The sequence below is a fragment of the Hippoglossus stenolepis genome, chromosome 14 (genome assembly GCF_022539355.2).
Source record: "Hippoglossus stenolepis isolate QCI-W04-F060 chromosome 14, HSTE1.2, whole genome shotgun sequence".
Taxonomy (NCBI): Eukaryota; Metazoa; Chordata; class Actinopteri; order Pleuronectiformes; family Pleuronectidae; genus Hippoglossus; species Hippoglossus stenolepis.
The window spans coordinates 5,873,204-5,889,841 of record NC_061496.1 but is presented as its reverse complement, the minus strand read 5'-3'; the positions used below and the strand labels follow the sequence as shown (position 1 = coordinate 5,889,841).

General features: G+C 42.1%; 1 protein-coding gene across 1 annotated transcript in view; it reads right to left on the bottom strand.

Moving 5' to 3' along the window:
* LOC118120799 (collagen alpha-1(XXIV) chain) overlaps positions 1-16,638 on the bottom strand; it is an 80,362-nt gene that overhangs the window by 38,753 nt on the left and 24,971 nt on the right. The window contains exons 6-19 of the mRNA XM_035176104.2: positions 16,221-16,274; positions 15,878-15,931; positions 13,334-13,378; positions 12,442-12,495; positions 11,340-11,384; positions 10,297-10,350; positions 9,631-9,675; positions 8,722-8,775; positions 8,305-8,349; positions 3,374-3,427; positions 2,522-2,566; positions 2,204-2,257; positions 1,687-1,740; positions 1,084-1,137 (exon numbers count right to left, since the gene is read on the bottom strand). Coding sequence (XP_035031995.2) covers positions 1,084-1,137; positions 1,687-1,740; positions 2,204-2,257; positions 2,522-2,566; positions 3,374-3,427; positions 8,305-8,349; positions 8,722-8,775; positions 9,631-9,675; positions 10,297-10,350; positions 11,340-11,384; positions 12,442-12,495; positions 13,334-13,378; positions 15,878-15,931; positions 16,221-16,274 — 711 coding nt within the window. The remainder of the gene's footprint in view (positions 1-1,083; positions 1,138-1,686; positions 1,741-2,203; positions 2,258-2,521; positions 2,567-3,373; positions 3,428-8,304; positions 8,350-8,721; positions 8,776-9,630; positions 9,676-10,296; positions 10,351-11,339; positions 11,385-12,441; positions 12,496-13,333; positions 13,379-15,877; positions 15,932-16,220; positions 16,275-16,638) is intronic.

Here is a 16,638-nt window from a genome sequence, read left to right as displayed (position 1 = left end):
CAACAATGACCTCACTGACACAAGGTGAGTTATTCTACATCCAGAGTTCAGGCATGCTGCAAGGGGGGATGCCAGAGCAGGAAGCGCGAGGGACGGTGGTTTCTGATGCAACACATGGACACGATCAAGCTCCAGGGAAGGAGAGGCAACTTGATTAGTGCCTCTGTTGCCCACAATCAAATTGTGCCAGTGAAGTATGAGAAGTTTAACTAGACGTCAGAGTCCCTGAAGAAAATTTCCATTCGCTTCCCTTTCTTAAGTATTTTTTTTTGTATTGTGAAGTAAAATTCAACTATCAACAATTTAACAGGGCTCAAACTTTACAGCTGCACTGGAGTCCCTCGTATCATTAGTACATAGTTCACATAGTATGAATACTGAACATACATACTGAAATAATTTGATGTTCTGAGATCCGTCTTGTTATAACAGCTCAACGATGAAACCTCAGGAACTTTTAAAGTAAAAGGCTGCGCTCAGCCAATGTAATGACAAAAGGTCTTGTAATGCACATTGTGTGTTATATATATCATATGAAGGGATTTCTTCTTTTTTCTCAGAGTGAAAAGGAGGAATCATCACAGTCACTACTTGTCATTGTTGTTCACTCATTCGAGTTTGAGATGTGAAAGAAGAGATTCTGTTCTGGAGCTGGTAAAAGAAGAAGCAGGTTAACTGTGTTTTATAGCTGCGTCTGTGTTTGGGCAGTCTCGCTTAATTACTTAAAACTTTTGAATTTCAATTTTGTCTTTTTGGCAATTATGCTCCTTTTTCCATTTCAGTATTTTGCCACAAAAATCTCCAAAATATAGAAAATATAACAAATCAAGTTTATTATCCTGGAAATAGAGACAGATTCCCGTCCTGTACCTTTGAGAGTTGACTTTGAGTAAAGTTGTCTGGACTGTAGATAACTGGAATAAGTTGTTATCATCACAATCATCCACCTTATGTAATAACCAAGTGTTTCTCTGCATTAGACTTTCAAACACCAAACATTGTCCCTGTCCCCTGATCATGTCCTGCTCCTGACACAACCAGGTGAAGGACATACTGAATATAAATACTCTGATGTCCTCTTACCTCTGGTCCTGGAGGCCCAGCTGGTCCTTGTCCCCCAAGCTCACCAATTTTACCCTGTTCACAAAAGAACAAACGAAGAAAACATATATAAGATATTTTTTTCCAGCTTATGTTCTACTTTCTATCTCCTACTCTGCCTTAAAGTGTGAGTATATTTTATATGCATTTGCAAACCTTTGGATATGATCTACTTTGCTATTAAATATTTCACACAACCGCAGTAAATCCTTTCCCTCTTCCTCTTAACATGACACAGGGCAAACATTAACAAGCTGGTTATTCTGCTGACTGGAGAACTGTGGTAACGTGTACAGAAACGTCTGGAACAGAAAAGCATCTGGACTTGTTTATGATGCACTCAGGGAGTTTAAAGTGTTTTATATTTGTTTTGCTTCCACTGACAAGTAGATGTTCAAAAGTTTTATTCCACTTCTTTCTTCCCTCGTCGGAGCTCACTACCCAACAAGTGCACGATTAAGCCGATGTGCCGAGACCGAACTGACTTCAGTTTACAAGCTGACACAAATAGGGTCCAGATTTCATTGTGGTGCGCTGTTTGTCTATAAAAGCTGCACAGACACATACACACTCACACGGACATACCGATGGTCCTGGTTTCCCTTTTGGCCCGGCAGGACCAGGTGAACCAGCAGCTCCCTGAAAACACAAACACAAAACTCCCTCTCAGGATCTTTGTGCAACTTTGTGTGTTTGCTAGCAGCCAGTAGCGTGTAATTGAGTCCATGTCTGAACACACACCTGCCCATATTGACATGGGACAAGCATTTTGTGGTGACCTCAAGTGAGTAAGGAATCGACATCTGCATTTAGTCAGACACACAGAGAATGCAGATTTGTGGAAATGCTCGTGTTTTCTTGATTTAGCAAAAACAAATGCTCTGTTAAAATTCTGCTACAGTGCAATTATTTTTCAAAGCCGTAAGGAAACGATTTACAGGTTTAATCAAGACTGAAAAATAACAAATGTTCCTTTGTTGCAACAGTATTGTCGAGTGAGTTATTAATCGTATATAATCGAATATGCAAGTTACATCTCCGTGCAAATAATGTTCCCAAATGCATTTCCTTTAAAAGTATGTTTGTGTGACAGGGTGCTCACCTTGTCACCTTGGTAACCCATCTCTCCTGGCTCGCCCCTTTGTCCAACTTCATCCTGAATTTCACAGTATTATTCAGAGATATAACACAACACTGCCCTGCTACAGTGATCATAACACAACTACACATAAAACATAGATAGGCAGTATTTCCAGTGAACACTATATCCATAAACTAGCAACTCTTGTAAGGTGTTATAACGAGATGCTGCCAATAGTCAGGCTGCTATAAATGACACGAAAACAACAACAGACAACTTGGGCTACTGACAGGTTATATCAAAAAAAATACACTGCAATAATATAAATATTTAGATCACCTTATCACCTTTCAATCCAGGCAGGCCGGCTCGTCCTGCTGGGCCCTGCCACCGATATAGAGGAGGGAGGAGAAGCAGAAGAGTGAGTGAGTGAAAGAGAAATAACAAAGGGGGGGGGATTCTATGAGCAGTAATTTTAAATTTATTAGGTTTTAGTAATTACAAAAGATTTGTTGGGTCCTATAGGAGGTCTAGACGTCATAGGGACCCCATGGCATCCTAGGTGTCTTTTTGAGGTTCTATGGGGTCATTGACAAGGTTTTAACATCCTTACTAAAGTTGTAGTGACCATTGAGGAGGTTCTACAAATCCTCTGTTGGGTCTTTATGTCCTTTAAGAGGTCCTGACATCTTCTGGGGAGGTTTCTCATGAGCCTGCAGGTGACTGTAGGGCTCCTCTAGGTATATTAACACCATTGTTAGCACCTTAGCACCGCACGTGCCTATTGTTTTTTCTGTATATATTGTTGTTTTATGTCCGATTTGTTGTTATGTCCAAAGGCACCAACCACACCAAGGCAATTTCCTGTATATGTAAATATACTTGGCAATAAAAAGAATTCTGATTCTGATTCTGATTGGGAGATTTTGTTGTGATGTTTCAAAATGTTTCCTAGCAGCATCAGCAAAACACTTCAAAATGTCCTCTGTGAGAAAGCAGGTTTATTCCTCTGATAGAGTTCAATACACTTGAAGGAGCCTTGAAGATCTTCTGCAGGTCACTGACACAGTTTGGTTTCTCTTCCTTTAGTTTGTCCCCGGATACTTTATAGTAGACTTTATACTCAACAGATTCCAAGAGTGCTGTAAAGTAAACTTTCTAAACTTTTGCAGTAGCCGCCGTCTGTCCTACCTGAGGTCCCATCATACCAGGCAGCCCTCGTGGTCCCTCAGGCCCTGAGCCCCCCTGTGGAGAGAAGGAGGCACACAATGGAATTTATGCATCACAAAGACACAAACCCACAACTGATGCTGGTGATCCTGGCACAGGGGTTGATGCCTGACACTGAGCGGCATTTCTCACTCTCAAAAACGTTCCGATCTCTTCATGGCAATATCTGCCGGTTTCCATCACAGAGCATTCCTTCTAGTCAGAGCGGCGCGGACAGAGTCTCCTCTTTGTTTTGTGTGGGTCTGCACTCGGCCCTGCTCACAACATCCGCTCTAATTGATGGAGGCAAGGTGGGAACAGCCAGAGCGTGTGGCTGGATGGAAACACTAGCCTTTACAAGCGGACAGGCAGTTTGCTGGCAGCTGACTGGGTGGCTGTCAGTGTGACTGTCAGGACGATGTCAGAGGCAGAGATTTACAAATACAAACACTGGTGTCCAAAGGTTTTAAGACTTTTTAGTCTTTTAGTAACAAATCAATGTAACTGGGTTCATATGTTTGGATTCATTATTATATTGTGGTAAAAGTATTTCTATGAAACCAGGCAAGTTTTTCCTCTTTCCAAAGGTTTAAACGCAAATTATGTTCATGTATTAAGCTCTATTCATAACAAACGTCCTTGTACCTTGAATAAAACTGGGGATTTCTTCGGGTTTAACTTGATAGAAACATTTTGGATAATGTAAGAACACAAGTCAACGAGATATAATATACCTCACTTTACAACAATTCTTACATGGTATAGAAGTAAGGAAGAAACCTGCTCCAAGCCTCTGACCAGCGCCATGTGCTAAAATAGTGAAAACACATGCAACACTAATTAAGAACCTTTTAACTTCTTAACTCACTTCTCAGCAGAAAGAGGCCATATGCTGAAAATTTTTCTATCCACACTCAAACCTTCGCTCTCTCTCCAAGAACACAGAAAAAGCGTGAGCGGGAGGCGAGTGAGAGAACACGGCTTCACGTCACGTCATCAAGGACATGTGGTTTGAGCTCAGAGTCCATCTGGAACCTGTAAGGACCGTGTTTGATGTTGCAGTTCCTCTGTAGAAATGCAGCAGGATATGGACACAATGGTGTAGTGCTGATTGTTTAAGTACCAGAACGCACCTGTGATGTGCGCACCCCCCCCCCACATGAAGCAGGTTTAAGCTGTGGCTTGTTCCAAAGGTTAGATAACCACTGTCCCTCTGTTGGCGAGTTCACATACATGTATCAACTGTAACTGATTTTACTGGCCTTTTAGACAAAGCAGTTTGTTTTGAATTATTTCATTTACTCCCTTGTAACGAGCAAATGAAGCTGCATTGGAAACATCCATTCTGAGGAAAAGCTGCAGCGCTGGCAGAGGTCAAGCTTATCCAGCAGGCTATAAAAACTCCGCAGGCCATTTTTCTAGCAGTCGTTGTTGATGAAGCACGAGCTGTCCGAGTTAGGCCTGGCTTTGTAATGCTTTGTAATGTCAGGATACGTAGATATGCGCACTGAGCTGCACGCACACCCTCTGATGACGAAATGGACATTACTGGAACCGGACCAGAGCCTTGCAAACATGCAGACGCAGAAAAATACACGACTCAACCTCACTCAACGCACGGGCTGACGTCAAAATGACAACCGTTCCCTTTGTTATTGTTGGCTCTCCTGCACGAGACACATTTTAGTGAGGATTGAGATATTGCAACGTTCAAACACTGCGCTTTCTCACGTGGAGAAAAAGTCTCGTGCTCTGCGGAAGTAAAACATGTGCAGAAATAACACGTGCTCCATCAAAACAAGCTTTCGGCAGAGATCACAGCAACAGCGACATACTGGAGGAGGAAAAAAAAACCTTCGCCTGAGTGACTTGATACATCAACAGAGCTTTTCCTTCCGAGCTCTGACAAGGCACTGACGGTTACAGATCCTCCGAAAACATTTTCACCTTGGAACACGGGACGACAAGTAATTAAAGACTTGACAAAAACCAGATCGTTGCATTGCACACGGTGTTTTTACATCCGCTGTAGCTTCAGACAAACTGATCAAGCATCTGGTGAATCATATAAGATATAACGTACTTTATTGTAACATGCCAATGGGGAAAGTACAGTATTTACTGTTGTAAATGTTACTTCTACTATTTAGTATTAATTACTGCTTTATTAATATCATAATTAAACCAGTAACACACAGAGAACAGAGTTTCAAACCATTTCCCTCTCGGCCTCACCTTTGGGTTTTTCATTCAGCCGCACACTGGCAAAGACATCAAGTGCATACCAGAGCGAACACTTGCTGCTCCCCGGCTGATTACTGAACTAAAGTTAAACTAACTTTGTGTAATGTGCCTTTCAACTGAAGCCACGGGGGCGAGATTGACACCGGGAAGTGAAAATGAGATTTAGATGTCAAATTAAAGTTCTTAGTGAGATCGTCTGTCAAAAGCAGTCAGCTGGAAAACCAACTGCATATGATCCACATCAAAGACTGGATTAAGGAGTATTTTGGGCTCTGTGGTACGACTACTCACCACCAATTAATGTTAATAAAGTAACTACTGCATCAGATTTCATGATTGGTAATTGATTTATTCCCCTCTGATAGAATATAATATACAATTAGGTGAGAAAACGCATGAGTCACACATAACCTGCTATATTTTCTCAAATCCAACATACAACTCTCTCTGCCTATCCCACTGCAAGTCAGGAGGAGGCCACCCACTGCAGAGGGACTGGTTTCCTGCTCCAGGTACCAACATGGAGCAGGACTTGAACCAGACTTTGTGCCACTGGCGCCTTGTGGTCACACGCAAATCCACAACCCCACCTTAATGTATTGGGACATATCACATTGCCAATAAGTCCTCTGCCACTCAAAGCTATTTGGACAGTCAATAAATCCATCGATCAACAGAACCCTGAAGGGAAGTGTTAGCGAGGCTTTGTATTCACCGCTGGAAGTCGAGTCAGGACTGAAAGGACCCCACGTGAAAGTCAATGTGCGTACTAACATCATAGTTTCCAAAATCTTAGTTTGTCCATCCCAACTAAAATGCAACCCCGGAGATTCTTAAACTGAAACAGGACCAGCAGCGTTTCTAATGTCGGAAAAACAGACGTAGACACTTTAGTTTTAAAGCGTCTACGTCTTTAAAACTTAAATCATCACAATAGACGTAAACCACAAATCACTGCTTTTGTGCTTAACAATATGAAAATCAGTTAATACAAAATTTCAACCAAAATGGAAAATGGGAAAATTGCTTATTTTTTCGTGCCATATCCAGTTTCCAAGGCAAAGGCAATAATTTCCAATAAAACCCCTGAAGCTTAATCATACAAATGGTTTTCATTTCATGTTTCTACCTGCTTCAGAAAAAAATATTTTTTAGTTTGCGTCACCACTGGTGCAAAGTCTGGTTCGAATCTCTGCCATTGTCAATAGTGTGAAAACCAATCGTGCGTGAACATCTGTGTCACGTCCCCAGAAATCTTTACCAGCTTTCAGTGGAAAATTCTGCATCATAATCCATGATATAAAATTAGTGTTATAGTCGTGTTGGTCTGCAACAAATAAAAATGTTTTATTGATATACAGGCGATGTAGTGATGTCGCCCTTCTCTGTGATGACGACCATGTTTAAGTTCAAACTTCAACAATAAAAACTTGTGTCAGGATGTTTCCTGTCAGTAGTAAATCTGACTTACAGCCAGTAGCTGAGGTGAGGTGAAAGAAGCTCGTATCCATCCAGATGTGTCTGGTGCCACCCGGTGACCCCTCCAACACCTCAATAAATCCCCCCCACCACCTCCATGCTGTGAGGACGGCACACCAATGGAAACCAAGCTTGGATTGATGACAAGGGAAAAGGTGTCGAATACGTTTGTCGGTCTTTTGGTTTAAAAACAGCCTCTTTGAACTTTAACAGCTCGAGATCCACACAACAGAAAGACACCAGGCTCTCTATTAGGCCTGTGACAGACTTATTTCCTCACTGCAGTAATAAGACAGATCCCTCCTGCTGTTGATGTAAAATGTAAAGTCTGCAACTGAGACAGTTCCAATGACGTTACTTTGCTGTTAGCAATTTCACTTAATAGAAAATAGGAGAAATATGACGTAATGGAGCTGGAGCCATGTGACGTTTTTTGCTGTAACGTCCGACCTCTGCTCTCTGAACATCTGCCTTCCGATGCATGTGGGACATCAACTTGTGATTGGATTCTTCCTCTTCCTTTAAACCTCTCAGCTGCAAATCATCAACTGTTTTTAACTTTTAGTTTTTCTTTATGTCCACCGAGGAGTTTCTGTTTGCATCCCTGTCCGATTGTTTGTTGGTTTCTCTTAACGCACATGGATTTGGGACATCGGCCAGGAAAGAACTCCTTTTTACAAAATGTTGGTGCTGAGCTGGACAAAGTGGATCCAGGAATATTTGATCACTTTCTTTAACCTTGGCGGAAATATGCATTATACTTTGTGCCATTCTAGTGTCATGCCCCTGGAGTTCGCAAATAACATGCAGCCACAATGGTTCCTATTTTTATTCTATTCAATTAAGTGCCAGTGGATTACTAGAGGCCTCCCCCGACAGCCAAACTCTAAAAGTGCATGAACTACGTACACTCAGCCCTTGGTAGTCAAGGAATTTCAGCAGTGAGAATATCTAACAATGAAAAATACAATACAGCCAATCACACACACACAACACCCTGGCTCAACTCTCAGCGAAAAATAGCTGGCATTGGAAATTCCCACTCATCCTCCATCAAAAAACCCAGCACATCCTGCTATCAATCATCCGAACCGCAATTGAATAAGTACGGACAGACTAGCAGAACGAAAGATGGACATGGAAGCGAGGGAAAATACAACACAATAATAAAAATAATAACTGATACTCACCCTTAGACCTGGAAAGCCGCTGATGCCAATCCCACCAACAGGCCCCTGTGAAACATCACAGCAACATCCTAAGTACACAGGACAGGACACTTACAGTATCAGGCGGTTCTCTTTGCTGAGGCTACTTTGGAACAACTGTACGTGGGACTGTGTTTCCTTCAGCTGCAGCTTCCTGCATCTCATCATATTCATGCAACTCAATGAAGCGAGGCAGCCCAGTAATAAGAGTAATTGTCCACTAAAGAAAAACCTTCAGACCAATTCATGCATTTCCTTGTGAAAACTGCACAACTGGATATTTTGAGTTGATCAATACAGTTGTTTGATGGGAGAGGACATGGGACATGCAGGGAGATCCAAGGAGGCAGAAGAATAAAATATGATAAGACAAAGGAAATAAACCTGAAAACATCTCACCTCATTTCCATCAGGACCAGGAGGCCCCCTCTCCCCTACACCGCCCACCACACCCTGCAATGGAAGAACACCTACATTCAATTTAAGAGTCAAAGCGACAATGGATCAGTTTGTTTTGTACGATCTCCTTTTCTGATTTCCTTGTAACTTTATCCGCATTTCCTGCTCTACATATTATCCAGTAGTTATGCATCAGTATGCAAGATGCAGTTTGTCCGAGCTGTTGATCGAAATTCGCACTGACATAGAGTGAAAACAACGCTAATTTAATAAAGCTAAATTAGCCGGTGTGCGGCGAGCTCGTGGAATACAACCGCCCCTGGGCAGCAGACTTTGATCCAGTTTCGTGCGCCAGAAAAAACAACCCCTTCAGATAAAACAGGCACTGGGCCGTCTGCCCATTTGGCAACTTTAACACAGCTAAGATTTTGTTTTTAGAACATTAACTTTTCACAGTGTGAGAGCCCAACCGAGACATTCCATCCGTCTCTATCTTAAACTGCCTGATTTTCTTTATCTTAGTCTCGGTACATGCCATCAAACGTTTCCAGAGTGATTTGCCGCATCTTAAATAGTGTTAATCCCTCGGAGAGAGTTATTCCTCTTCCACTTTTCTCTCTCCGGACCATTTAACCATTGGCTCTCGGTGTTATGCTGCATCAGCACATTTAAAACAGATGCAGAATACAAATTAATCTCGATTTGAATCGCGTAGAGCTTTTCAAAAGGACTCGATGGAAAGCTTTTCATAGGCTTTTACAATCCTGGTTTTTACGATGAAATAACGCAGATAATGATGGCTGCAGATGATCCCCATATTATTGACAGATGGCAAAGATCTATAAAAAAATGTTTGTCTTAGAAGCATTTATGAACTATTTCCATTAATCACAATTGATTCATTATTACGTGTCTTCCTTTGGGGCCAGGTTTTCCTACAGGACCAGGAATTCCCTAGAAGAAGAGAAAAAGCAGGATGAATAACTGTGGTTGCAGTAGCGTGTCGTGTCCCAGAGGGGTGATGTGTGTTTTAGCCACTACACTAAAACTTAGACACCTTGAGAGGTTATAGAAGAGTGTTGGTTAGGCCAGTATTCAATAAATGTGTCATCATATTGAGCCAAGCTGATACGCAGCTTCAGAGCTTAGAGGTCTTCAGTCTGGAATCAGAAGAATCGAGGAAGAACTCACATATTAATGAGTGAAAATGCTACATTTTGCCCAATTTTCTTCTGTTACCTAATACTTTTTAGGCTGTAAATGCAAGTTTTACATAACAATATTACTTTTGCCTCAAAAAATGAAATATAAAACAAACAATTCTCTAGTAAATAAGTAATAAATAAATGAGTCTCTCACATACATCTGTAAGTGGTAGTCATAAATCGAGCTGACAGTGAAATGTTGATCTGTGCGAAGCCAACAAATCTGATGGAATTTGGCAACAAACCAGTGATGTGATAAATATAAGACAAAGGAGAGTGTGTGTGTGGGGGGGGATTTATTAAAGATAGTTGAGAATAGGAATAAAACCCAGCATGAAGAATAGGTGAGTGCTTAATAATCATTACTCACTTTCTCCCCCTCCAGTCCAAATGGCCCAGCAACACCAGGAAGCCCAATGAAACCCTGCAAATTAACAACACATTATATGACAACACATAATGCCTGAACATTACCACAAAACACTAAAACGATACCACAAACCCCCACAGGCTGGACTGCTGAGCTATTTCTGTTCACACACACACACACACTTAAAATGTGTAATTGAAGCTAAATCTATCTTAGTAGTTGTTTTACATTGGAGTTGTTCCCATTGTTCTGGTACTTGCTGACTGCTTAAGGACGAGACTTCCTACATATTGTAATGTGCTGTGCATGCACCACAGGTTAAATATACATATGAAATAGTCACGGGAATATCAGATACAACAGAGAAAAGTTAGGCCTTTTTTTTTTTTTTGTAAAGACAACACACAATTTCCTGCAGCTGTCATTTTGGACATGATTGGTTTTTATCAGTTGCTATAAGACGGCATGTATGAGTCATCTGTGCAGCCCCCCTGTCTCAGCCTCGCTCTCGAGTCTCTGTGGCTCTCGTTCACAATGCCTCCTTCAGTCTGACACAGTAATCCCAGCTCTCTTCTTTCTATGCGCTGCACCGCTCCACTTAAGTCCCTTGTCTCACTAGCTCATTTGACCTCATTCCCTGTGCTTTCATACTTTCATACGCTCCCATCTGTTTGTCTTCCATCCACTTCTCTTCCCTCCATTCTCCTGTTGTGTGTGTGTGTGTGTGTGTGTGTGTGTGTGTGTGTGTGTGTGTGTGTGTGGGGGCATTCCTACTTGATGAGGGACTGAGCCATAGTAAGGAGAAACAGTCGGCCTTCACAGAGGCAACCCAGAACCAGGACTAGACCCCCCGAAAACATTCTCCCCATCAGGCAGCATGTCCCTGTCAGATTGCATGACAGGAATTCTACTCAGATCCCGAGCAGCGTCTCTGAAGGTGAGAGGCCTGACACTGTCCTAATCCTTTCAGGAAATGAAGTGTTCAATCCCATGCAGCCGAGTGAAAGAGGGAGGAATGAGAGCAGAGAGCTACTTGTACTTACGCGGACACCTTTAGGACCTGGGTTACCTTGTGGCCCGGCCGAGCCCTGCAACAAAGCAAAGACTCTGGTGAGGAGCTCTTATTGTCACAGCGCACACAAGCTCAAGCACATGTGAGGCGAACCTAAACACAACAGACACGACGGTCCGACAGCGGCCTGATAATAGATACAGCAAGCCTGACTGACAGCTAAAAGAAAACAGGTTTTATACTTTAGATTTCACACATGAAAAACGTCAGGAAACAAATTTCATTGATTCATGTATTTCATAGCAAGCTGCATTTCCAATTCAGTGGAAACAGCAATTAGTTTAACATTTAAAGTTCCCGTATTTGCAGGTTTGTTTACAGGTTTGTTATTTTAACTTGGGGGGTTTTCTAGAACAGGTTTCCATCCTGTAATGTACAAAATTCTGATTATTTGTACAATGGAGCACTCCAGCTTCTAAAATGCTCCATTGCAGCTCATTTAGTTTCCCGAAAAAAAGTCTTGTCTGATCTGATTTTCAGCTGACTCATTGTTTTGCGCTTAGAATGCATGTCGGCAATTTCATGCACCTTCTTTCAGCAAAAACAAAACAAAATAAAAAAAGCCATGATAACAAAGGCATTGATTCTAGACGATTTGAGTTGGAAGTTTAAAGTCAATACAGATGTTAAATCAGGAAGAACCGGCCGATAGCACCGAATAAGATTAAATCAGGAAGTTCACAATGCCGAGTTCATATTTCATGCAGATCTAAATAATTGTGTAACCTCTCAGTAAAACTGTATGAAGGCGGACATGCTACTTGGTGACATAGATGCTTTAAGAAATGTAAAGGAATGCCAAGACTGTAAAAGAGGCTTTTCAGGAGAGGCATTTTCTGCAGGAAAAGACAACTCTTTGGACTTTGGCAGACCTTTAACACAACATGCACAAACACTCATTGAAGTAAAGGTCAAAACCCTGAAGGCATAATATTGGCACTTTAATTCAAAACGCAGTGTGAATCATGCAGCTATCATTATTGCATTCTCTGCGGAGCTCTCAGCAGAGCAATGGAGAATCTCAGGGGATCGATGGAGGGACTGGAAGCATATTTTTGTATTTTTCACTGCACCTGCCTGCCAGGGTAACCTGCAGCTCCCGCTTCCCCAGGAGGTCCTGGTATGCCCTGCAACAGAGAGAGGGAGTGAACTGTGAATGGGGAGATTAGATGGATGGATAAAGTGAAAGAGGAGAAACACAGACCCTCTTCCAGCGTTGCCAACTGAGGAATAAAACAAGCACTGTTCATTGTGGACAGCCTGGACGAAGACAACCCTGTCTGTTAACTTTACCTTTCTGCAACCTTCTCTACCCCCCCCTTCCTCACCGGCTCACTCTACTGTTCATTCAGCAAACTGTAAAAATGATACTTTACACTTTAAACATTCAGCTCAGGCTCTTAACCATAATTTAAATCGATCATTGGTTGCAAGAATAATTAGATACTTTTCCTAATTGCACTCTAAACTCATTTCCATTCATTATCACTGATTTGTAAAAGGGCTCAATGACGAGGTAACAGATTAGTCACTGAGGACAAACTCTTAGTTTTCCTCAGATCTATAGAACTAGTGTAACTGACACGTAAACAATCTCCAGCTTTAACAGAAATAATGTTTTCCTTCCTCTGCAAACCTGTGTGTGTGTGTATAGTCTTCTGATGTGTATAGAGAGTTTGTGTAACGTGGTTCACTAACTGAAGGGATGAAGAGATTTCCCATCACAGCGAAAAATTAGTCTTACGCACAATTAAAGGCTGAGAATTAACCATGTTCTCTCGTCCCTTTGGTTCTAATGGACAAATCCTGTTTGTGTATGACACCTGTTGTTAATAAAGTCTGTGAGTATAATTACTGCATCCTCAACTGGAAAGGTTCAGTCTTTTTGACGCACAATGTCCCATCGATGCTGATGTGAATTGCTGGCGATACACAACTTGTTTACACGCCGATATAACTACTTACTTGTTCTCCTGGCAATCCAAGGGGGCCTGGATAACCTTTAGGACCCTTGAAAATGAAATGAAACAGGGTTAGGGGTACAAGTATATTTAACCAAAACCATCACATAAATAACACAACAAGCCTGAAGCCATGACAGCAGCTCTATGAGGCTGTGCCAGAGGTTCTTTGAGCTAAATGCAAAGGTCAACACATGCTCACAATGACAATTCAAACATTTTTTATGTTTTGCAGACGCATATTCCAAACTCAACATTTAGTTTAGTGAGATAACATGCTAATGTATCACAAAACACAAAGCACAACTCGATGAGAAGGACATTAGGTCAGGAAAAAAGCTATTATAACTTATCCTAAGGAGCACATGAAGATCATAGTGTTGGTGCAAGATAAAAAGAACCACAGATTATCACTAAGGTCCTCTGCATTATCCTCTGTACATCTGTATCAAACTGTATGCCAATCCATCCAAAAAGTCTGTCACGCAACATCTGCTGGTGGAGATCACCAAAGTCGAATAGGATTCATCCTCTGGGTAAAATGAACATCTGTACAGTTACATCCATGTAATAGTCTGGACCACAGCGGTGGACCAAATGTCATATGACACTGCCTTCCCTAGAGCTGCACTACTTCCGTGGTTTAAAATGAACAATTAAACTATCAAACATTTGGGGCTGGTGGAGAATCAGTTGATTGAGGAACCGATAAGATGGTTGAAGGATGTTAAGGAATCTTATTTAATCTTTTACCCACAGGCAACAGTTTGGTTCCACTCAAGAGTTCAAAGGATGTTGGGATTGCCAGCAGGATAAATCTGAAAATGGGTTTGATGGTCAATATTTAAAAACCTGACATGGTTTGTACTTCTTAGTGGTATAGTGTGTGCATTGGATGGGATTGTGCAAAGTAAGTAATAAACCATAATGAAGTGTGTCTGTGTTGTTCCAGATTTCTCACATTATCCAATTTGTGCTGTGCAGTTCGTACCAGTAATTGGGTCCTGATCTAAAACGTATTGCGCAGAGCTCAGTGCGGGGGAGGTTTATGTAGAAACTATTAAAGTCTTCTTCGATAAAGTGGCTCATTGTAAGTCAGTTTTGTACGAGACCCAAGTCCCATATTTACTTTAACAAGCACTTCTCTGTAAACTAAACAAAACAAGATTTATTGTTTGGTAAATCGGAGCTTTTTCTACTCTTCAGCCCTTAATTCTTCCCTTTTTACACAATTATCAACAACAAATGTGTATGGCTATAAAACACAGGGTCAGGGCCGGGTCAGGATCCCTTTGGGGGCGGCCGAAGACCTTGAACAGTACCACCGACTGTGTCCTGTGCTTCCGAGGTTGTGACACCCGAACCTTCACAGTCAATAAAAAAGGGCCACTTGGGGGTAAAGAGCACGGGCCCCGAGTCAGTCATTTCCTCTGAAAATACCTGACGGGCCATAGTTCACGTGCTTAGTATATTAGGTTCAGCTACTGCAAACACTGGGATGGCCTCCTGAGAGCCAAGCCGGTGTCGAGATAGAGTGGAATCCAAAAGTCTGAGACCACTTAAAATGGTCTCCCAACCATATGTGGAGACCAGACTCAGACCTTCAACACGTAGACATAGCCATGGGGCGACTAGGAGACCTGCAACAATCGATGTCTGTTCTGCATCAAAAGGCTGCAAGTTCAGGTCCAGCAACAGACACGTGGCCTCACGAGCAAGCAGCAGAGTGTCGGGAAGAATCTGAGTTAACAGATGCAGGATGTGAGAATGTGGTGAAACTGGCGGACACAAGATGAACGCCAGCAACTGTCATTTTACTGATAGAGGCGCCCGTGAAATTCTCCTGGACGCATGACGACCGCTGACCTCGTTCGCTCCCTGACCCTGGGCAGGGTGCCTTACTGCCTTTCCTCTTTCGGATGTGTCTTTTGACCTTGACCTCAAAGCCTATCAGGTTTAAGCGAGACGGCAAAACATCCCAGCAGCCAGCTCTGACGCTCCAGCTGACAGGGGCAGCAGCACAATTTGATTTATGCCAAGACAGAGGTATTTAAAAGGTTGTGAAGAAGCCGGTGTGAGGAAGAACCATGGAGCCAATGAGAAAAATTGGTACATATATAGGTAATGCTGTGTTGCTAGTGAGACAGAAACAATGTAGACAGGTAGAGCGCAGGGTGGGCTGTCGGCAGTCTCTGACCAGGTAACCTAATCCTGACCACATGAAGAGGCGGCTGAGGCCTGAGCTGACGTCTCGCTGATACTTCGGGGACAGCAAAGTGTGCATGTGTGTTTGTGTGCATACAAATCTTTCTTTGGTTGTGTGGACATAAGTTTTAAATCATAATAATGAGGACATTTTTCTTCAGTTCTCACAAATTCTAAAGTTTTTTTTAATCTTGGTTTCAAGGGTCAATTTAGACTAAGGTTTCCCCTCAGGATTCAGCTCACGCATTTATTTGTAATTATAAAGATCAGGGAGTCCTTGTCTATTCACTGCAGAAGCTGCTAGTTCGAACACAAAACAACTGTTTAACACAATGAGACTCACCGGTAGACCTTGAAATCCATCTGACCCGGGCAAACCTGGAGGACCTCTGTCACCCTGAATGAAAGAGAGAGAGAGACACAAACAAATAAAACATTTGGAAATATTGAGGATCACTGAAAGAGTTCAGGGTGAGTGGGATTGAAAGTTAAATGTTAGAGAAGTACTTGATATCTGAGGAGATGCAGGCTTCTGTCACTGCTGTTGTTAAGATTGGAAGATAGTTTGAAGAACCACTTAAACAAGTAAAAGCTTTTTGATAAACGGGAAACAGACGAGAGATACAATCATAAAAGAAGAGAAAACACAGGGAGTCAGACACGTGGACCAGTGGCTGTTTTCTTACCTTGTCTCCTGGTAGCGCCTGACCTGGGGACAGTCCGGGGTCTCCCTTCGAACCCTGGAATAGACATTATTTATTGGTCAGTTTGTTTTTCCCATGTCCTGTGGTTGTAAATAACATTTTCCAATTCCAAGTGATAGGACAAGCCATGAACAGCTGTTTGCTCCCCGCTGAGAGAGAGAAGTTCCTCTAACACTTGTGCATAGTAGAGATGCCAGTGAGGATATTTTCCCACCAGATAATTTAGGATTCTGCTGCTTTTCATTAGAAGAACTTGGATGCTGTCGCTGATGTGCAAATGGTTTTTTTTTTGTCTATTATTATAAGGAAATAGAAAGTGTCAGTTAGGCAAGATTATTGGTTTTTGGGAAGTCTCATTTTCAGACTGATCCAGAAGCTGGTGATGAAATTAAATATCTCA